Genomic DNA, 21,528 nt, shown 5'->3' on the forward strand with positions numbered 1-21,528 from the left:
TCATACCAAATGATACAATTTCTTGAGAGTAATATTCAACCTAAAAAACCAGTTTGCGAGAAAAAGAAAGAAAAAAAAATCCAAGATATTAGATTTATGTGTTAAATTGTATTTATTGAAGTACACGTTTTTAAAAAGGTGTGCGTTATATATAAATTATGTAATTTGTAAGTTTAATTATACAAATGACAATTTAATATTATGCGAGTTATAATTAAAAAAAAAAATTATAACTAGACACATAAATTATAACAAAGAATTTGTGGATCATATCTAAAATAATATCATAATTAATATCACAATAAATCATAATTAATAACATAATAATTTATAATAAAAAACATGAAAATTTTAATTAAAGGTGCATATGGTATTATGGGTGTGCGTGATGCGATTTGGACGGTTTCAAAGTAAAATTATAAACCAAACCGTGAATGACAGATTGACAAATAATCAAACTCCAATTTAGATGGTTTGGGGGGTTTCAATTTGCTATTTGTTTGAAGAATATTGTTAAACAATTATGAAGCATTTGTATAATATATAATATTAATTTGTATAATATTTTATATATATAACACAAACTAATTTTACATAATATTTTTCATATATATAATTACTAATTTGTAACAAATTTCACATCTTAAATCTTTGTTACACTTATTTTTAGGTCTTGTTTTGCATGAATTATTTTGGCTATATTAGCCAATAAAGACAAAAAAATGCTAATTCAGTCAATAAGATAAAATGTTATATTCAAATCATAATTATTTTATTTTTCTCTCACTACCATCAAATCGACTATAAAATAAAAAAAGGTAAATTACACTAGTATCCCCGTAAGGTTTGGTTCAATTTCATCCCACCCTTTGACATTATAGAAACTACATTCTCATCCCTGCGGTTAATAGTCTCATTTCAGAAATCTCTACTTATATCAAAAGTAACAACTCTTGATAGAAAAATAGAGAAAATTACATTAAAAAAAAATAAATCAAAGGAAAAAAAAAAAGAAAGAAGAAGAAACAAAGCAAAGCAAAGCAAAGCAAGAAAATAGAGAGCGTATGAATTCAATGTCTTTTTGATACCAACATTAATTTTGTCTAAATAATTGTAATGATAGGGGGTCAATGTAATTTTCTAAACGTCAAGAAGTAATATATATTAAATCCAAATCTCAGAGGTGTAACTGTAATTTACCCAAATAAAAAAAATCAAAATTTATCTTAAATATAACTTATTCTGATATTCCTTAGAGGTTAAAAAAAATATTTAAGGCCCTATTTGGTATAATCTACAAAGTATATTTTTTATCTTTTTAATTTTTTTAAACATATTACCTCTTAATTTTTTTTTGTATATCTTTTTATAAAATGTTAAAAAACATACTTATTTAAATTATTTCAAACGAAATGAATCAAATTATAAATACTTATCAAAATTTAATCCGTACCATGGAATTTCCATATTTAGGGTGATTGTTTTTCTGAGTTTGTTGTATATCCTTAAACATTTGGACTAGAACATGCCATTCCATTTTTTGTTGAATAACATGTTTGAAATTGCAAACTCTGCATGCGTATTATTTCATGGGTGTAAATGTAAATGCAGCTTCTGTACTCAATCGTCTTCTTCACAACAACACCCCCAAACCCAGCAAAACTCTGCTACCCACCAACGCCAAAGCCTTAACCAACTCAATCGTCGCCGATCTCAACTCCGGCCACCTCCGAAAAGCCGTCTCTGTCCTCTTCAACTCTCCAATCCCCTTCCCTTTCTCTCTCTACGCCCGTCTCTTCCAGCTCTGCTCATCAAAACACGCCATCGTCGAGGCTCGAAAGGTCGAGTCCCACTTGGTCTCATTCTCTCCCACTCCGCCCATTTTTTTACTGAACCGTGCAATTGAGACTTATGGAAAATGTGGGTGTTTGGAGGATGCAAGAGAGCTGTTCGATGAAATGCCTCAGAGAGATGGGGGGTCTTGGAATGCGATTATTACGGCTTATGCGCAAGGCGGGTGTGCTGAGAAAGCATTGTGTTTGTTTTTGTGTATGAATAGGTTGGGAGTTTCCGGAAATGAGATTACATTCGCTAGTGCTCTTGGGTCGTGTGGTGCGGTTTTGGCACTTGTTTTATCGAGGCAAATACATGGGCTTATTGTAAAATGTGGTCTTTCGGGGAACGTGATTTTAGAGAGTTCTCTTGTTGATGTCTATGGGAAATGCCGGGTTATGAGTGATGCGAGGAGAATGTTCTATGAGATTCAGAAACCAAATGCTGTGTCTTGGAATGTGATTGTCAGGCGGTATCTTGATATGGGACAAGAAAGAGAGGCGGTGTTTATGTTTTTTGAGATGGTCCGGGTTAATGTTAAGCCATTATGTTTCACGGTGTCTAATTCTCTTGTTGCTTGTTCTAGAATTTCTGCGGTAAAGGAGGGGATCCAAATTCATGGACTTATAATTAAGACTAATATTGAAGAATATGAGGTGGTTTTAAGCTCTCTCATGGATATGTATGTGAAATGCCGGGATTTGGAGAATGCTCGCAGGATATTTGACATGCCTAGATCAAAGAATTTGATTAATTGGACTGCAATGGTGTCAGGGTATGCAATTGATGGGAGAACTCGAGAGGCAAGGGAGCTCTTTAATGAGATGCCAGAGCGGAATGTGATCTCATGGAATGCAATGCTGGTGGGTTACATACGTTTCTTCCAATGGGAAGAGGCATTGGACTTTGTTTTTTTGATGCGGAAGCAATCCAAGGACATTGACTATGTCACTCTTGGGTTGATCTTAAATGTTTGTACTGGCCTTTGGGATGTTGAATTGGGAAAACAGGTTCATGGGTTTAGCTATAGACATGGTTTCTATTCCAATCTTTTTGTTGGCAATGCCCTTCTTGACATGTATGGGAAATGTGGAAACTTGATTAGTGCTAGAGTTTGGTTCTATCAAATGAGTCATTGGCGGGATAGAGTTTCTTGGAATGCTCTGTTGACTAGCCATGCTCGTCATGGGTTGAGTGAAGAAGCAATGACAATATTCTGGGAGATGCAAGGGGAGACAACACCGAGTAAATATACTTTTGGGACCCTTTTGGCTGCCTGTGCAAATATTTTTGCACTTGAGCCAGGAAGACAAATCCATGGATTCATGATGAGAAATGGTTATGAGATAGATGTTGTTATCAGAGGAGCTTTGGTTGACATGTACTCTAAATGCCGTTGTCTAGAGTATGCTATCAAGGTTTTTAAAGAGGCAACTTCACGGGATTTGATTCTTTGGAACTCTATGGTTTTGGGATGTTGTCACAATAAAAGGGGTGAAGATGTACTTGAATTGTTTGGATTGATGGAGAAAGAAGGTGTCAAGCCAGACCATATCACCTTGCAAGGTATCTTGCTAGCCTGTATTTGTGAGGGCCGTGTTGAGTTGGGTAGGCTGTATTTTAATTCAATGAGCACAAAATTCTGTATAATTCCCCGGTTGGAGCATTATGAGTGCATGATAGAACTCTTTGGTAGGTACGGATTCATGGATGAGCTTGAGGATTTTGTGAAGACAATGCCATTTGAGCCCACTGTTCAAATGTTGACAAAAGTCTTTGATGCTTGTAGAGAGCATAGACACTTGAAGTTGGGAGAATGGGCTGCCAATCGACTAAATGAAATATGAATCCTTCAGTTCCATTCCAGATTGAATTCTTGGATAAGGGTAGATTGGAAACGTAGTGAAAACTAAGAGTGCAGACTAAGACAGATCATATTCTGTGTTTGTCCATAGTCTATGACCTTTTAATCGAACTTCAAATATTGGAAAGCTTACTCTGTATAGCTTCTCATCAAACAAGTGCATTGATAAATATTTTTGTAATAGAAGCTTAACCATTTTCCTTTTGATGGAGAAGGCACAAGTTGAAGCTAAAGAAAAGAAGCTGTCAGGTTTGAGAACAAGCTCCATTGCACTGTCGTTATCAGGGGGTTCTTTAACCATGCAGCAATTAGCTGCATACATTCTTGATCAAATGCTTGGAAGATGGGCATTCTAGGAAGTGCCAACTTGTATTTATGCTCTTCATCATGATTGTTGTTAGCAGAGGAGTTGGAAGTGCTCCCTCCATGAACTTGAAGATACATGAGCCTAACATTTTCCTCATTTATGTAAATTACTGTTTTACAGAGAAATGTTAAAGATTTCAGTTGCTGCTATTTTTTGAGATTAACTGCATTTGTTGGTTACTTTGGCACATATCATTGCATTATAGAATTTGGAGCTTATGAATACACTGGAAGAACAAGAAATTCAGAATACATCTTGTACAATTTATTTATTTTTTTTTTTTGTGGGGGGGGCAGGCGTATTTTCTCCTCTCTCCTTTTTTCTTTCTTTTCTTGGAATGATTTCATACTTTTGTATTGTTTGGTAAGTTGGTTCAAGCACTTGCAGACTGTAAATAAATTTGTCAAAATAGATTTGAGCCTGTAGGTTGTGAAATCAACAAGAGTGATTTGTAATATCATGTAACCGTTATTGATCATAGTACTTGGTTCGAGGTTGGATCTGAATTGATCATTTGAATTTTCTGTATCTGCAGCAGTTCTCATCCGGTGACATTTTTCAAGCTCGCGGTATCCAATACAAGAACCTGAATTTTTATGTGGATATTTTATGAAAGTTTAATTACTCTGTTGTATTAGGAGATACATACAGAATGCAAATTCAACAAATTTGACCACTAGAAAATGAGTTGTCTCTTCAAGGTAGGGGAAAATACCATTTTCATAAATTCCAATGTGAGGTTAGAAGTTTGAATTGGCCTTTTCTTTTAGGGAAAATTTCAGTTCAGTGAGTGTTTTGGAAAAATATTTACAGCTAGGTAGTAAACTTTACAAATGTTCATAATTAAAATTATAAAATTTTTAATGAATATGTAATAATTTTATAAAATTATCACTAAATAGTAATTTCCCCTTTCTTTTATGCCCCTAGTTTTGGACTCTAACTTTGTAATTTTAAGCCCCCTGTTAAAGAATTGAACTTGAGCATATTGATCATTTGGAGTCACCGAGGACTTCACATTAATCTAGCAACCAAAAAAAAAAAAAAATGACATTAATAAGTCATATAAAAAACGGAGGAGATTATAGAGTTAATTCCCAATATCATTTTGGAAAAACCAAGAAATTTTTTTTGTTATGTATCACCGGATAAATTCTATCAATTTTTTTGACTCTTACATTAATTTACATAATAAATATTTTGTCTACATAGAAGATTCATCATACTAATAAGTCTTATGAGCATAGTTATCATAACATCAATTCAAATCGTAAATGATTAAGATTACACTAGGATGTTAAATTCAGTAAGATCTTAAAGTGATTACATTACAGCATAATCATAAAATTATGCAGAATTGCATTACGATGCCGATTGTACTACGATCTTGATTCTACCAATTTATTTATTTATTCATTATATATCTTATATACTATTATATATGTGAGCAGCTATTGGTGTCTTGAAACTTTCTTTCTCTTCATGTCAAGTGTCTAATTTTCTATTCACAAAAAGGAGGGGAAAAAAAATAGAGAAGAGAGTGTGATTTGAACTTGAGACACAAATTTGATAAACAAAGCTTTTACCATTTGAGTTGCATACGAGATATACCAAATATTTTGTTTATTTATTTATTTGACTTGCACACGCAATGCGTGTGCCAAACCACTAGTGCATGTATATGTGTATATCTTTGACTATAAAATCATTCTCCAAACATCTCCTCTAATTTATGTTAACTGAGAGGGAGACTTGCGCCGGACAAGTACGGCTGAGCTATAATAATGCAAGTTATAACGGACCTAGCGAGAACTGTTTGCTCGGTCGGGGCGGCTCCCCGGCGCGTCATGCTGGTCTGAGTTACGTTTGTCGACCGGAACGTGAAGTCGTGCCTATGCCAAACTGAGTCATGATTCGGCTGGGTATTCGATCGGATCCGCAATGAAGCGTCTGGACCGAGCAAAACACGGCCCAGGATGAATTTAGGCCGAGTTGGAGGTTGGCGCGCCTCACGGATAGTCAGTCCGGATGAATCGACTTCTTATGGCTCGGTCGTATTGATCATGGTTGTGTTTCTTCCCAAGGAATAGATCGATCGTGATATCCCGACTAAGCGTACCACCTGGACCAATGGTGTGACGGAGGGGAAATCCACTCCTGGCACGCGCTAATACCGTTTGGCAGTTCCACACATATTGTTTGGAGGTTTTGGCCTTTACACGCATAAAGTAGTGAGAGACAAGCACTGCCACCTGTCCAGGGAAGGACAGCAGAAGTAGTGCGCGCACAATCCCTGAGGCTGCATGGCCAGCCTAGAAAAAGGAAGGATAAGGGACGTTAGAAGGAGGTAATTTGAACAACTCTCTCTCTCTAAAGACAGTACTCTTCTTCCTCAAGTGATCTAACTTGATCGTCGGAGGGTCTATCCGGCAACACACCACCGGGCAGCTCACCATTTCTTTGTCTTCAGGTCAGGCATCGTTACGAGAAGCTTGAGTTCAAGGAGTACGGAAAGCAAAGGATATTTCACCTCCGTACAATTGACGCCGTCTGTGGGAAAACTTTGATACTCAAACCTTGCTCTTCAAGCTTTTTCGACCGTTTCCATGGCTGACAACGACGAAACTCCACTGTCCGTCGTCGATAGTGTCACACCAGAGTCTGTTCGGCGGAGAGAAGGCCCCCCAAATATTCCAACCATGGCGGGCCTAGAGACTTCTTTGAGAGGTGCGCGAGACAAACGCGCAAGGAGTACTGATCGCTCGAAGAGTCCAAAGGGCCGTCGACAGCAGGGGGATTCGCATGCACAGCGCCTAGAGCACAAACTCAAAGATCAGGACACCCTCATTCACAAGATGGCGACTGAAATGGAGGTGCTGAAATGCCAGATCAAGGGAAAGGGTGTTGCTAGAGAGGGCAACCTTAGTGAGCGCACCCCGTCTCCTCGTTCTGGCAGTCGCAGCCAAGAAAGGACGCATTCTCTCTCTATCACCAAAAGCTATGGGTTGGGGACTCCGACCCACGGGTGGGCAAATCTCACGCTCGCGACAGCACCTACCATCCCTCACGCCCATCAACGACATCGACGTCGCGATACTCCTTTTCCGCCCATTCGGGAGACTTGAGGGATGTATTGGAGGAGAGGGCTCACCGTAGGGAGACTCAGAGATTGCCGACATTGCAGAGGTTAAGTTCAAAAACCCGTTGTAGTGAGGAAGTGGTAATACCAGCACCCAGAGTGGTAGCCCCAGCGCTTGTGGACAAAGAGCTAGCGAGACTTACAGCTATACCACTGTCTCTAGAAATCGAGAGTACACTGCTCCCTGCCGGATTCCACCAGCCTAAGTTCACGTTGTACGATGGCAAGACGGACCCGTACATACACGTGAGTCATTACCGGCAGGTAATGGCGGGGTACCGGCGTAATAACGCCTTGATGTGCCTCATATTCCCAGCAAGCTTGGGAGAACTGGGCCTGAAATGGTTCGAAAGGCTTCTGGAGGGGAGTATCGAGGGATGGCAGCAACTAGCGGAAGCCTTCGTCACCAGATTCAAAACCAACACTCGAACACCAAAGGAGGTCGACCATCTCCCGGGCGTCAAGATGGAGTCAGAAGGATCGTTGAAGGCATAAAATGCGAAGTACTGGGAAACCTACAATGAGATCCTCGACTGCCCCACCAATCTGGCGATTACTCAATACAAGCGAGGTCTCCCAATCGGACATAGGCTGCGAGATTCGCTTACAATGCATCAGCCCACGACCATGGAGTCCTTGATGCAACGGATCAATAAACACATCTGTGTGGAGGATGATGCTGCCTCCGCGACCGAGAAGGCTAATCTGGTCGCGACAGACAGAAGAATGGCGGGGAAGGTTCACTCGGTCGGGCAGAAGGACAACTGCCCAAACGACCGGTCAAAAGATCAACGTCGTGGCTCAAACCGCGATGATAGAAACAAAGGTCGCAGAAACGACCGAGCTAACGCTCCCCTTGATGAAGAGGAAGACGCCAAGAGAAAGTTGAAGGTGCGAACTGGTATCACCACAGTCTTTAAAATCCCTATTTACCGCATCCTGAGTGAAATCCGAAGTGAACCTTTCGTTCGTTGGCCGGCCAAGTTGGGGAGTACACAGAGAGGTTTCAACTCAAGATATCGTTGCACCTTCCATGAGGAATGGGGGCACCGAACGAGGGATTGCTTGCCGCTCAAACAACATTTGAAGGAGCTAGTGGCGGCGGGACATTTGGACCAATACATCGATGGGGGCATGAAAGCCGCTCCACTGGGACAGACCAAACCAAACGGCCTAGCCACCCTGGACGCGGCGCCACAAGGTGTAATCAATGTCATCCATGGCATCATCAAACCGACAAGGGTCTGCAAGCTGAGAGGGATGATCAAGAAAGCCGAGCACATGGGGGAGGTGCTCTCCGTTCAGCCCGTTGTGAAGAAAGGAAAGACTGAAGAAAAAGATACCCTTACCTTTTCACGTAAGGACTTTGAGAGAGTTCAAGTGCTCGACAATGACGCCCTAGTAGTGACTCTTCGCGTCAAAGACTTCGACGTCAAAAGAATTTTGATTGACTAGGGGAGTTCAGTTGAAATCATGTATTATGACGCATTCAAACAAATAAAGTCGGAGGACAAGGATTTAGCCCTTGCAACGTCTCTTTTGGTTGGCTTCAACTCACAACCAGAATGGCCAATAGGAAAGATCTTATTGCCGGTCAAAGCGGGTTCGGTCATGAAGCAAGTAAAGTTCTGGGTGCTTAAGGTCCTGTCCACCTACAACTTAATCTTGGGCAGGGGCTGGTTGCATGCCATGCAAGCAGTAGCGTCGACCTACCATCAGGTTCTGCACTTCCTGGAGCCAACCGGGCAGATAGAAGAGGTTTGGGGCGACTAGGTAATGGCAAAGCAGTGCTTCGTTGCTGTGAACGGCAGCCGAGCCGCCAAAAGCTTTGTTCAAATGATAGAGGGCCTAGAGGGAAAGGAAGTCCTTGAAGACGTAAGAAGAAAGGCCAAGGAGAAATCGGTCGAAGATTTGGTGGAGGTGCGCATCGACGAGAACGATCCAACTAAGTTCTTTCTTTTGGGATCATCCTTGTCCAGCGCTGAATGACTCCAATATGTCGACTTCTTGGTTTCCAACATAGAAGCTTTTGCATGGACGCCTTACGATATGCCTGGCGTCGACCCTAGCTTCATTTGCATCAGTTGAACGTCTTCCCAAATGCACGCCCGGTCATCCAGAGGACAAGTCGCTCGACCTTGAACCATGCCGAGATAGTGGCGGAGGAGGTCAAGAACCTGCTAGAAGCAAATGCCATAGACGAAAAACAGTACCCAAGGTGGATCTCCAACACGGTAGTAGTGCCGAAGAAAAATGGTAAATGGCGGGTGTGCGTTGATTACAAGACGGTCAACCGCGCGTGCCTAAAGGATAGCTTTTCCCTCTCAAGAATTGACCAGCTGGTAGATTTAACCGCTGGCCACCAAAGGTTTAGCTTCCTAGATGCGTATCGAGGCTGCTACCAGATAGCCATGTGTGAACCAGACCGAGAAATCACTTCATTCACCACTCCACGAGGCTTATATTGTTACAAAGTCATGCCGTTCGGACTGAAAAATGTCGGGGCGACTTTTCAAAGGATGGTCACCAAGATGTTCACTCCCCTTCTGGGCCGCACCATGGAGGCTTACATCGATGATATGGTGGTAAAAAGCCAGGAAAAGTCTCAACACCTTCGTCAACCTAGCAGAGATGTTTGCTACACTTAAACATCACAAACTGCGTCTGAATGCCTCCAAGTGCGCCTTCGGAGTTGGCACCGGCAAGTTTCTGGGTTTTCGATCACAAATTAAGGAATTAAAGCCGACCCTTCCCAAATCAAGGCGATACAAGAGCTGGAGCGCCCAAACTCCACGAAGGACGTGCAACATCTTGTCGGGATGGCAACCGCGTTGAACAGATTTATAAGCCAGTCTTCGGATCGTTGCAGGCCCTTCTTCAAAACTTTGAAGGCCAAGTTCTTCTGGGATGACGAATGTGACCGTGCGTTGGCGGATCTAAAAGTATACCTTTCCTCAGCCCCTATCCTAGTCACACCAAAATCGGGCGAAGAACTGTATCTCTACTTGGCAGTCTCTGAACATGCGGTGAGCGCCGTCCTAGTCCGTGCAGAAGGTACCCAGCACTTTCCTATCTTCTACGCAAGCAAGACTTTGCTCCCGGAGGAATCAAGATATCTGCCGCTAGAAAAATTGGCCCTAGCCCTGATGATGGCTTCCAGAAAGCTGGCACACTATTTTCATACCCATACAATAGTTGTGCTAACCGAGTTTCCACTTAAGGTGCTCTTTGAAAAGGCGGACTTTACCAGGAGAATTTTGAAATGGGCCATTGAGTTGGGGCAGTATGACGTCAAGTTCCGACCGCGTACCACGATCAAGGCTCAAGCTCTTGCAGACTTTGTGGCGGAGTTTGCCCCTAGAATGCATCCTGTTTGTTCGGTTGATTTGGCTGAAGCAGATTTGGCACAGCCCACAGTTCAGGCAACAGGGACAAGTGGTGGATCACAAATGGAAGCAGGTCAAATGCAAGTCAAAGTGGAAAAGCTGGATAACTCATCGAAAGACAAGCCTTTCACCAATCAAGACATAGAAAGAGACCAGAATGAACCGACCAGTACCTTGGAGCTGAGAAGTTCCCAAAACCCATCAGACTGCTGAAAGTTGTTTATTGGCGAGATGTGGAAGCTCTTCGTCGATGGGGCCTCCAACAGACATGGCGCTGGGCTGGATACCATGCTGACTTCCCCGGACGGGCTGGTTATCGAGCAGGTAATTACGCTCAGCTTCCCGGCGTCCAACAATGAGGCGGAATATGAGGTCCTCCTTGCCGGACTAAGAAGTGTATTGAGAATGAAAGCGTCGGCTCTTTTGGTATTCAGCGACTCCAAGCTGGTGGTCAATTAGGTCTCTGGAGAGTATGAAGCTAGGGATGAAAGAATGGCCAAGTATCAGGCGTTGGTGTGCGCAGAAATTAAGAAATTCGCCGCAATAAGAGTGGAACAAATCAACCGTGAAGAAAACAACACAGCTGACGAACTGGTCGGCCTTGTATCTACGCAAACAGCTTTCCCCAATCCTTTGATGATAGAATTCCTAGCTCGGCCAAGCATTGAGGAACCAAAAGTGTCCGAGGTACTCTGCACCGACTTGGGACCATCCTGGATGGACCCCATCATCTCCTTCCTAAAAGATAGAATTCTACCAGAAGAAAAGAAGGCGGCCAACAAAATCCGGGCCAAGTCAGAACGGTTTTTTCTCTCCCCATCTGGAGCCTTATACAAGTGGTCTTTCACCGGGCCGTATCTGAAGTGCGTCCACCCCGACAAGGTGGAAGCTTTCCTTTATGAGATTCATGAAGGCATCTACGGAAGTCATATTGGAGGCAGGTCTTTAGCTTATCGAGCAATTTCCCAAGGTTATTGGTGGCCATGCATGCAGGCAGACGCGCAGAAATACGTTCGCAGGTGTGAAAAATGTCAAAAATTTGCTCACCAAATCCACCAGCCGGCCAGAGAATTGCTCCCCCTTACAAGTCCTTGGTCGTTCGCGCTTTGGGGATTGGATATTGTGGGACCACTCCTAACAGCGCTGGGCAACCGCAAGTTCTTCATCGCTGCTATCGACTACTTCACCAAGTGGGTTGAGGCCGAGCCATTGGCAACCATAATGGAAAAAGATGTTAAGAAGTTCGTCTGGCAAAATATTATCACTCGCTTCGGTATACCGAAGGCTCTCATTTCAGATAATGGCACTCAGTTTGATGGGAAACTCTTTCGCGGATTTTGCGAGGAGTCAAAGATCAAGTTCTACAACTCAACACCGGCCTATCCTCAGTCAAATGGTCAAGCAGAAGCCTCAAACAAGACCATCCTGGACGAGCTGAAGAAACGTCTAGAGAAAGCCAAAGGGAGGTGGACTGAAGAACTCCCCAATGTGCTTTGGGCATACCGCACCACGCCGAGACGTTCAACCGGAGAAACACCATTCGCTTTGGCCTATGGCATGGAAGCCGTTATCCCACTGGAAATTGGCATGCCAACCATCTGGTCTGAAAGCTTTCAGCCAGACTTGAATAATGAGGCAGTGGCATTGGAACTTGACCTTGTCGAAGAAAGAAGGGAACGGGCTCTGATCTATATAGCAGCCTACCAGCAAGAACTCTCCAGGAAATACAACAAGGTCGTGCATCCAAGGCTGTTCAAGATCGGAGATTGGGTCTTGAGAAAAGTAATGGGCAACACGGTGGTCCCTGGCGAAGGCAAACTAGGTGCAAATTGGGAGGGGCCGTATAAGGTGACTGGCCTTGCAGGCAAAGGGGCATACCATCTGGAAGACTTAGATGGTAAGGCTATCCCCAGACCATGGAATTCAGCTAATCTTAAGATTTTTTACTTTTGAAATGTAATTGTTTTTGTTACTTAGCTTTTTGAACCTTTAGCCTTTTGGGATTTGATGTAAATCGTTGGTATGTAATGAAAGATAGCCCTACTTTTTTTATATATTATGTGTTTCTGTACAATGACATCACAAGGATATTGGGCCACTGTGGATTCCAAGGGCAAGAAGACCAACTTCCACTGGGCCGAACTGACTTTTTCTCACTAGTGTAGAGACAGGCCGTACAAACAGTTGGTATTCTGTCCAAATTACATGAAGGCCGAGCTGAATTTTGCTTGCCTAAAGTGAAATGTTGGCGTTTTGACCAAGTTCCAAAGGGCCGAGCTGACTTTGCTCGCCCGTGTAAAATGTTGGCGTTCTGTCCAAATTGTAAGGGCCGAGCTGACTTTGCTCGCCCGTGTAAAATGTTGGTGTTTTGACCAACTTGCAAAGGGCCGAGCTGACTTCGCTCGCCCGCGTGAAATGTCGGCGTTTTGACCAAATTACGTAAGGGGCGAGCTGATTTTGCTCACCCACAAACTTCGTACCCGAGCTAAAAGTTGGCGTTTTGCCTGACTTATGTAGGGCCCGAACTGAAAGTTGTATTCGACAAACATTTCAAATCGAACAAAATTTGCACATTGCAACCGAGACAATCACAACCGCATAGAAATAGATACATGGCGGGCAAAAAGTTAAAATTTTCATTGATGGAGCAAGTTGGATTACAAAAGTGGGGCCAAGCCTGGTTACATTCCCAAAAAAAAAAAACAAACAAACAAAAGAGGAAAAGGAGATCAATCCAATTCTACTAGGGCATCTTGTTCGGTCGCTCCCACCTCGGCTTCATCTGCAGCAGCATCAACCACCGCGACAACCTCCTGCTCGGTCTCTCGATCCTTAGCAACGTCAGGGGCCTCGAAAGGATTTTGCTCGGTTGGTTGCACGGTGGATACTTCTTCTTCGGTTGCTTGCTTCGTCTCTTCTATAAGCGTTTTCTGCGCGGCGCTTGCATAAGCCTACATATAGGTCGGAATGAAGGCAGTGGGCGGGTTTTGCAACACTCCGGCGTCTTGACCAAGGCTAAGTTTTTCCACAGTGGCTTTCCAACCGCATTGGAAAAAGATGTCCTTGGTCGCCTGAACCTGCCGCTCGTAGGTCCTTTCACCCTCCACGTACCCGCGATCTTCAGTGTCCTCGACTTTCTTGTCCACCTCGACCTTGTGGGCGTCGCGGAGTTTACGCAGCTCGGAGATGTAGCACGCCTTGGTCATCTGGAGGGCCTTCTGTTTCTCCTCATCAGCCCGGGCCAACCGTTCTGACAGTTGGTTGCGCTTGGCCACTAATGCTTCCTGCGCAGCCTTCGACTTTTCCAGTTCGGCTGTCTTGGCCTTGTTGTCGGTAATGGCCTCCCGCAGACTTTTCCTCACGGGTATCATTCGCTCGTGGGCGAGATAAATCTTCTGCGTAGCCTGCATACACATGAAGGTTGTTAGAATGGAAAGAACCGAGCAACCACTTGACAACGAAGGAGACTACCAACTTACCAACACTATTGACTTTGCGGCCGAACGGAGCACCTTCAGGTCGGACAGCTCCTCATGCTTCTTCATGTCGGCGGGAAGAATTAGCCCCTTGGTCATATTGAAGCCAAGAGAGTAATCCTTATCCGCGTAGACTGAGTCCGCAACGAAGACAGCCCGGCCTATGTACGTGAACTCGGGCGACCAGACCGGGGGGGCACTGGACCGTGCGGATGGCCCGGTAAACGGTTGTTCGGTCTGGTCCCCCAAGTCGGTGGAAGCGTGCTCGGTTGAATCCTCATCCGCCAGATGCTGTTTTGTCTAGTCTTTTCTCGGTCTCTTCTTCGACCGGCCAGCAGCTTGTTCGCTGGCCAAAGCCAGCACAACCCCCTCTACTTGCACAACCGGCGTGGAGGATGTCCCCCCAGATGTCTCCGATGGCTAGGAGTCGCTCGCCTCACCAGTGATCATGGACTTAATAGCTCGGATCTTGGTCATTTCTTGCTCGGCTATCAAAGGGACTAGTTTGATTGGTGGAAGGCTGGGATCTGGTTCTGGAAAAGGTGCATGCAGAAAGTCAGTCACCCTGCTCTTACGCGTTGCCGTGTAGTGATAGCTCGGTTCGAAGCCGAGCAGCTTTGGCGATTCTCGCTCCTTGGCCGGATGGCGCAACACGACCCTTATAGTTTCTTGGTTAGCACATGAGTAATCCTCTGCCAAGAGCTTATAGACTGCAAAAAGAAGGCAAGTGTTAGATCGGTAACAAGAAGACCAATGTAGAAAGAAAATAATACGGTTCGCCGAGATACTCACCGGTACTCCCAAAATCTTTCCTAATGTACTAACCCGGTATGGGCGCCTCGGTGTCCTTATAACGACCGGACACCCACAGGAAGTCGTCATCATTTGATTCTTTATTTGGATTACCTTCGATGAGTTTTGCTCGACCTTTTCTGGCCTTCAGATACCAGCAAAACCCACCTTTATTTTTGCTAAGGCTATATTGGTGAAATATCTTGGCAAGGCCAAGATTCAAACCAAGTATTCTATTTAACTCGGCCACGCCGTTTATTATTTTGTATGTATTGTTGGAGAACTGGGTCGGGCAAAGCCTGGTCTGCCTCAAAAACTTGCAGATCAGGGGCTGGACCAGGAAGCGTAGTCCCCCTTCCACTATGGACACGGCCGTAAAGGGGCACTTGTCTAGCTCGCCCCATGGGGTGTCTCCTTTCTTGGCCAGCTCTAGATGAACGTCATCTAGAATGTTGTACTCTTTACAGAACTCAGCCAGTGCCCCGGGAGAACTCACCATGAACTGGTATTTTCCTATCTATCCCGACTTTATTTATTAAGGCGATTTATTTCGTATCTCGGTGAAAAGTTTTTGTGTTTGCTCGGACTTTGAGCTTCACTGGTGGTAATGCTGAACGAGCCTGGCCGGTCCTAGTTTGTTCTATATTGTTAAGAAATAAGTCCAAGGGTTAGCGCGACATAAATTGCACGGCTTCTATGTGGAGTTCCTAGCTCGGTAAAAAGTTTTTGGGGCATTTGACCTGCCCGACTTCTACCTCGGCTTGACTATCTGGCCGATTTGGCCTTCCTAGTTCGGTTCCGGTTTTCAGCTCGGCCGAGGCCCCCCGGAATGAGACCATAAACAAGTTTTTGCTCGGCTAAATCCTATATATGGATCTAAATGATGGATTTAGCTCGGTCTTACCCAGGATTCAAGCTGTTTACCCTAAATATGGAATTTATACATTCAAACTTGGGAAAACCAGGGATATGGGAGCCCCATCTGCTTCTCCGGTTCCAGTTTTTCTAGGATGTACCAGTATTACCCCAAAGAGAGGGAACTAGTATGATTCTAACATTCCCAGTCAAGAACTTGAAAGACAAAAATGAAGAACTCGAAGAACGTAAACGGAAAATACAAGGGAGGGGTAGAAAAACTTATCGATATCATATGCCAAGCGGAGTTCAGTCGACCACAAGCTTGATTGCAGCTTTTAAAGGAGCAAAAATGGACGTGGATGAAGCAAAGGAGCAGTAACGTCAGTGATGGAAGGAGCTTGGAGATATGGAGGCTAGGGTTTTGGCTCGAGAGTGAAGATGAACAGTAGGGGCGTGAGTGACCCCTCGTGTGTGTATAAAAAGAGTGGGAAACCCAAAGGGCGGCAGCCGTTTGAATTTCACGCGTGAGGAAGACAGTTGTGGGGCTGCACGGGCTAAATGATGTAAAGCCACGTGGCATCGAAAAGATGGCTCTATCAGTACGGCTATACGATCGATGACAAGATTCAGAAGACCGACCAAATTGGATAGCTCGATCATGGCAGTAATCCCAATCACGCTCAACTCGGATGAGATTAAGGGGCAATTGAGAGGGAGACTTACGCCGGACAAGTACGGCCGAGCTATGATAACGCGAGTTATAGCGGACTTTGCGAGAGCCGTTTGCTCGGTTGGGGCGGCTCCCCAGCCTGTCATGCCGGTCCGAGCAACGTTTTTCGATTGGAACGTGAAGTCGTGCCTATGCCAAACCGAGTCGTGATTCGGATGGGTATTCGATCGGATCCGCAATGAAGCGTCTGGATCGAGCAAAACAAGGCCCGGGATGAATTTAGGCTGAATTGGAGGTCGGCGTGCCTCATGGACAGTCAATCTGGATGAATCGACTTCTTATGGCTCGGTCGTATTGATCATGGTTGTGTTTCTTCCCAAGGAATAAATTGGTCGTGATATCCCGACTAAGCGTGCCACCTGGACCAATGGTGTGACAGAGGGGAAATCCACTCCTGGCACGCGCTAATACCGTTTGGCAGTTCCACACATATTGTTTGGAGGTTTTGGCTTTTACACACGTAAAGTAGTGAGAGACAAACACTGCCACCTGTCCAGGGAAGGACAATAGAAGTAGTGCGTGCACAATCCCTGAGGCCGCATGGCCAACCTAGAAAAATGAAGGATGCGGGACGTTGGAAGGAGGTAATTTGAACAACTCTCTCTCTCTCTAAAGACAGTACTCTTTTTTCCCAAGTGATCTGACTTAATCGTCGGAGGGTCTATTCGGCAACACACCATCGGGCAACTCACCATTTCTTTGTCTTCAGGTCAGGCGTCGTTACGAGAAGCTTGAGTTCAAGAAGTACGGAAAGCAAATGATATTTCACCCGTACATTAACATAAACGTTTTATTATATCAAATTTATCATTTTTCTTTAATAATTTTAAAATTATTTAACATACATTATCATTGTTAATAATTTTTTAATTTATTTTGTTTTAAAAGTAAAATCGTACGATTTTTTATCCAATTTTAAGATTCGATTTACAAGTCCCTTTCAACAATGGCCCCGTTTGGTAGAGCTGTGGGAAAGTAATTATAACTTATAGCCTAACAGCTTATAACTTATAACTGTGAACATAAGTTAATTTTTGACTTATAAATTAAGCTTCTCCGCCCCCACTCAAAGAATAAGTTGATTTTTGACTTACAAAAAGTTATAAGCTGTATTGTTAAGTTGAACCAAACACATCAAAATAACTTAAATTAAGCTAAAAACTGAAATAAGTTAGAAATAAGCCCTACCCAACAAGGCTAATCTTATATAGGATCTCGATGTTAACAATTTTACTTGTGACACCTATCATATTAGTCAAATAGTTTAGGGAACCTATTTCAAAATTTTAAATTTATTATTATATGTCACATTAATTAATAAAAATTTATAAAATCTACTAAGTATTATTATTATTTATATGTTATTTGTATCATTAATAGCTAGAGGTATAAAACAAAGCAACCTTACAAAGGGCATACCCCCTTTGTTCATAAAAAAAAACAAAGGGGTTGGCCTCCTTGCCGGTTCAGTGTCTTTTATTTCCGGTTCATCGCAGTTACAAGACCTTCACTTTTGCCCCCAAATATCGAACCCTCAAGCTTCAAAACAAGTAACCAACGTTTATATACCATTGTGTTCGTCAAAATGGATCTTGATTTGCATTCCTGTGCTCGTCTACTGCAATCCTTCAACACCCACCAATGGATTCAACAAGGGAGACAACTCCACCTCTTTTTCCTCAAAAGGGGTGTCCTCAGTTCTGCTCTTACTATCGGAAACCGCCTCCTTCAGATGTACATCAGATGCGGCCACATGACCGATGCACACAAGTTGTTCGATGAAATGACTCAGAGTAACTGTTTCACTTGGAACACTATGATTGAAGGCTATATGAAATCAGGAATCAAGGAAAAGTCACTTGAATTGTTTGATTTGATGCCCCACAAGAATTCCTTTTCATGGAATTTGGTTGTTTCGGGTTTTGCAAAAGCAGGTGAGTTGGAGATTAGTCGGGCGCTGTTCAATAAGATGCCAAGGAAGAATGGGATTGCTTGGAATTCAATGATTCATGGGTATGCGAGGAATGGTCATCCAAGAGAAGCTGTGAGGATGTTTAAGGAATTGAGTTCGGACCCGCATGAAGAATCGCGTGAAGATACGTTTGTGTTGGCGACGGTCATTGGTGCTTGTACTGATTTGGCATTTCTTGATTGTGGGAAGCAAATCCATTCTCGAATCATTATTGATGAAGTCAAATTGGACTCCGTCTTAGCAAGTTCTCTTATTAACTTCTATGGGAAGTCCGGCAATATGGATAGTGCAAGTCATGTTTTGACTATGATGCAAGATCCAGATGACTTCTCTCTTTCAGCATTGATCTCAGGGTATGCAAATTGTGGTAGAATGGAAGATGCAAGAAGAATTTTCGATACTAAAAATGATCCATGTGTTGTGTTATGCAACACCATGATAGCAGGGTATGTTGCTAATGATGAAGGAAATGAAGCATTAGTTATTTTCAATAAGATGCGAAAAAATGGAATTCAACAAGACTCCTCTACTTTTGCCAGTGTTTTGAGCACGTGTAGTAGCTTAGGCATTCAAGAATATTGCGGGCAAATGCATGCTCATGCATTTAAGTTTGGAATCATCGATGACCTTATCATTGCTAGTGCTCTTGTTGACACATATGCCAAATGTAGAAGCCCAAATAATGCCTGCAAATTGTTTAGAGAGCTCAAAGTGCATGACACAATTTTGCTGAATTCTATGATCACTGTTTATTCCAATTGTGGGAGAATTAAAGATGCCAAACAAATCTTCGAGACCATGCAAACTAAAAGCTTGATCTCATGGAATTCAATGATAGTGGGTTTAAGTCAAAATGGTTGTCCAATTGAAGCATTAGATGTTTTCCGCAAGATGAATAAGATGGGCTTGAGTACCGACAAATTTAGCCTGGCCAGTGTGATCAGCGCCTGTGCTAGCATCTCTTCACTCGAGCTTGGTGAACAGGTTTTTGCTAGAGCTACTGTCATTGGCCTTGAATTGGATCAAATTGTTTCTACCTCCCTCATTGATTTGTATTGCAAGTGTGGTTTTGTTGAAAATGGACGAAAACTGTTTGACCAAATGAGAAAATCTGATGAAGTTTCATGGAACTCTATGTTGATGGGTTATGCTACAAATGGTTATGGAATTGAAGCATTGGAACTATTCAATGAAATGAGGTGTGAAAGTGTTGTTCCCACAGATGTTACGTTTACAGGGGTTTTGTCTGCCTGTGATCATTGTGGACTGGTTGAAGAGGGAAAGAAATGGTTTTATACAATGAAACATGACTATCATGTTGATCCCGGGATTGAGCACTACTCATGTATGGTAGATCTTTATGCAAGGGCAGGATGCCTTAAAGAAGCTATGAATCTCATTGAAGAGATGCCATTTGAGGTCGATGCAAGCATGTGGTCATCAATTTTGAGAGGGTGTATAGCTCATGGAAACAGGAGTCTTGGCAAGAAAGTGGCAGAGCGAATTACAGATCTTGATCCTGATAATTCAGGTGCTTATGTGCAGCTCTCAAGCATATTTGCGACTTCTGGGGAGTGGGAAAAATCAGAACAAATTAGAAAATTGATGAGGGATAAACAAATACAGAAGAATCCTGGTTTTAGTTGGGCTGAGTCTTAACAAAAGACTGATTTAGACATATTTTCATGAAGGTATCTTGTCTTTAATATTCTTAAGAGCTCCACATTTAAGCAAAAATATATATATATATATATATATATATATAAAATCATGATTTCGTCTCCTTAAAACTTGGCTACTGTTGACTTTGAGAACTAATGTCCTGCCGTGGATTCCCTAACATTTATTTGCATGTTGATGAATGCTAACAATTAAGAAGGCTTCGAGCAAATTGGCTTCGACAACAAATCTTGATGATGTACCATATTCTTTTTCCACTCTGTGGTGAGTACTACTGCATTAGACCTTATGCACTTGCGGCTCAATTGATTGCCCTGCCTTGCCTTTATGATAACCAAGGTATGTGTATACTTATTCACACTTATTGTATTTGTTTTCGAAAACAAGAAGGAAAAAAAACAAAATGGGAAACAAAGTAAACATAAAACAATCAAATATTAATTTTCACTTTTATCAAACAATTCCTATGGTCTGAGGAATCTTTATTGGTTGAATGAGAAGATAAAATTGAAGTATTAGCTGAGCATTTTGCATCCCTGACATTGATGAGATGGAAAAAGTTCGAGATAAAACATTAGTTAATAGGGACAATAGTTTTATTCGTCCACATTATGGTCAGTGATGTAAACCTACCTCCTAATTAAAATTTCTAGAGCAATGGATCTTAGTAAGTGAACTAATCAGAAGGTGAAAATATGTTTAGCAATCATAAATGTAAATGAACAAAATCAGATTCTTCTAGTCAGTTTGATTAAAATTTAGGAAAAAAAAGGAAAAATAACCAATAAGTCCTATTTTGCTCTTAAGATTACTAACAGTCTTATCTAGTTCCAATATGGACAAGTAAGTCCTATTTGTGATAAAAGGTTCTGAAAAGATCCATTGCTCCATAGTGTGTCTTATCCCAATTTTACCTTTCCTATTTAATATGAACAAAAATTTTATAAATAATTTTAACTTAATTAAAATTTAAATTTTTAGTTGCAAAATTATTAATCTTATGCTTATAATTTTGTTTATGAAAAATCATTTAATTTGAAAAATTAAAAATAATTTAATTATAAAATTTCTAATAAAGTAAAATTATTTATGAAATTTTTTGTTCATATTTTAATGAAAAAGATAAAATGAAAGTAAAAATATACTATTTTGAACAATTGAATTTTTTTTATACAATTTATAAATAAAAAAAAGATTTATTTGTTAATAGTATTGAAATTTGATATAATTCAATAATAATTTTCAAAACAAAACATAATTTATTGGTAATTTTTTCATTTTTATTTGTGATTTTTTTAAAATAATATCATTATTTTTACAATTAAAAAATATTATTTTACTTAGATCAAAAATATTTATGAAATTGTTGTTCATATTAAATGAGAGGTAAAATTGAGATAACATCAACTATTATGGGGCAATGATTTTTTT

At 42.0% G+C, this 21,528-nt stretch overlaps 4 protein-coding genes across 4 annotated transcripts; all 4 read left to right on the forward strand.

The window, feature by feature from the left end:
* The first annotated feature begins 1,456 nt into the window (after positions 1-1,456).
* Positions 1,457-4,213, forward strand: LOC114314936 (Tetratricopeptide repeat (TPR)-like superfamily protein). Its single transcript, XM_028261467.2, is given in 2 exon segments — positions 1,457-3,674; positions 3,677-4,213. Coding segments are annotated over 2 exon segments (2,145 nt in total). The 5' UTR covers positions 1,457-1,589; the 3' UTR covers positions 3,737-4,213.
* Positions 4,214-7,830: 3,617 nt separating this feature from the next.
* On the forward strand, positions 7,831-8,658 carry LOC114314927 (uncharacterized). Its single transcript, XM_028261456.2, has one exon. It carries the CDS (start codon positions 7,831-7,833, stop codon positions 8,656-8,658), a length of 828 nt encoding a protein of 275 aa, XP_028117257.2.
* A 2,162-nt stretch (positions 8,659-10,820) lies between these two features.
* Positions 10,821-12,542, forward strand: LOC145821988 (uncharacterized). Its single transcript, XM_082918556.1, has 3 exons — positions 10,821-10,913; positions 11,049-11,559; positions 12,040-12,542. The coding sequence occupies exons 1-3, from the start codon at positions 10,821-10,823 to the stop codon at positions 12,540-12,542; spliced, it is 1,107 nt and encodes a 368-aa protein (XP_082774682.1).
* Positions 12,543-17,885: 5,343 nt separating this feature from the next.
* Positions 17,886-20,423, forward strand: LOC114263642 (Pentatricopeptide repeat (PPR) superfamily protein). The gene is made up of 2 exons (XM_082921265.1): positions 17,886-20,108; positions 20,297-20,423. The coding sequence occupies exon 1, from the start codon at positions 18,031-18,033 to the stop codon at positions 20,074-20,076; it is 2,046 nt and encodes a 681-aa protein (XP_082777391.1). The 5' UTR covers positions 17,886-18,030; the 3' UTR covers positions 20,077-20,108; positions 20,297-20,423.
* Positions 20,424-21,528: the final 1,105 nt, after the last annotated feature.

Source organism: Camellia sinensis, chromosome 3 (genome assembly GCF_055761805.1).
Source record: "Camellia sinensis isolate YWXY chromosome 3, ASM5576180v1, whole genome shotgun sequence".
NCBI lineage: Eukaryota > Viridiplantae > Streptophyta > Magnoliopsida > Ericales > Theaceae > Camellia > Camellia sinensis.

Excerpts from the sequence above, each read along its gene's own strand:
- LOC145821988 (XM_082918556.1), top strand. The coding sequence starts at position 10,821 with ATGTGGAAGCTCTTCGTCGATGGGGCCTCCAACAGACATGGCGCTGGG. Across the intron at positions 10,914-11,048 it reads ACGGGCTGGTTATCGAGCAG|GTCTCTGGAGAGTATGAAGC; the intron begins GTAATTACGCTC and ends GTGGTCAATTAG. Across the intron at positions 11,560-12,039 it reads TTATCGAGCAATTTCCCAAG|AGAAAGCCAAAGGGAGGTGG; the intron begins GTTATTGGTGGC and ends AGAAACGTCTAG.
- LOC114314927 (XM_028261456.2), top strand. The coding sequence starts at position 7,831 with ATGGAGTCCTTGATGCAACGGATCAATAAACACATCTGTGTGGAGGAT.
- LOC114263642 (XM_082921265.1), top strand. The coding sequence starts at position 18,031 with ATGGATCTTGATTTGCATTCCTGTGCTCGTCTACTGCAATCCTTCAAC.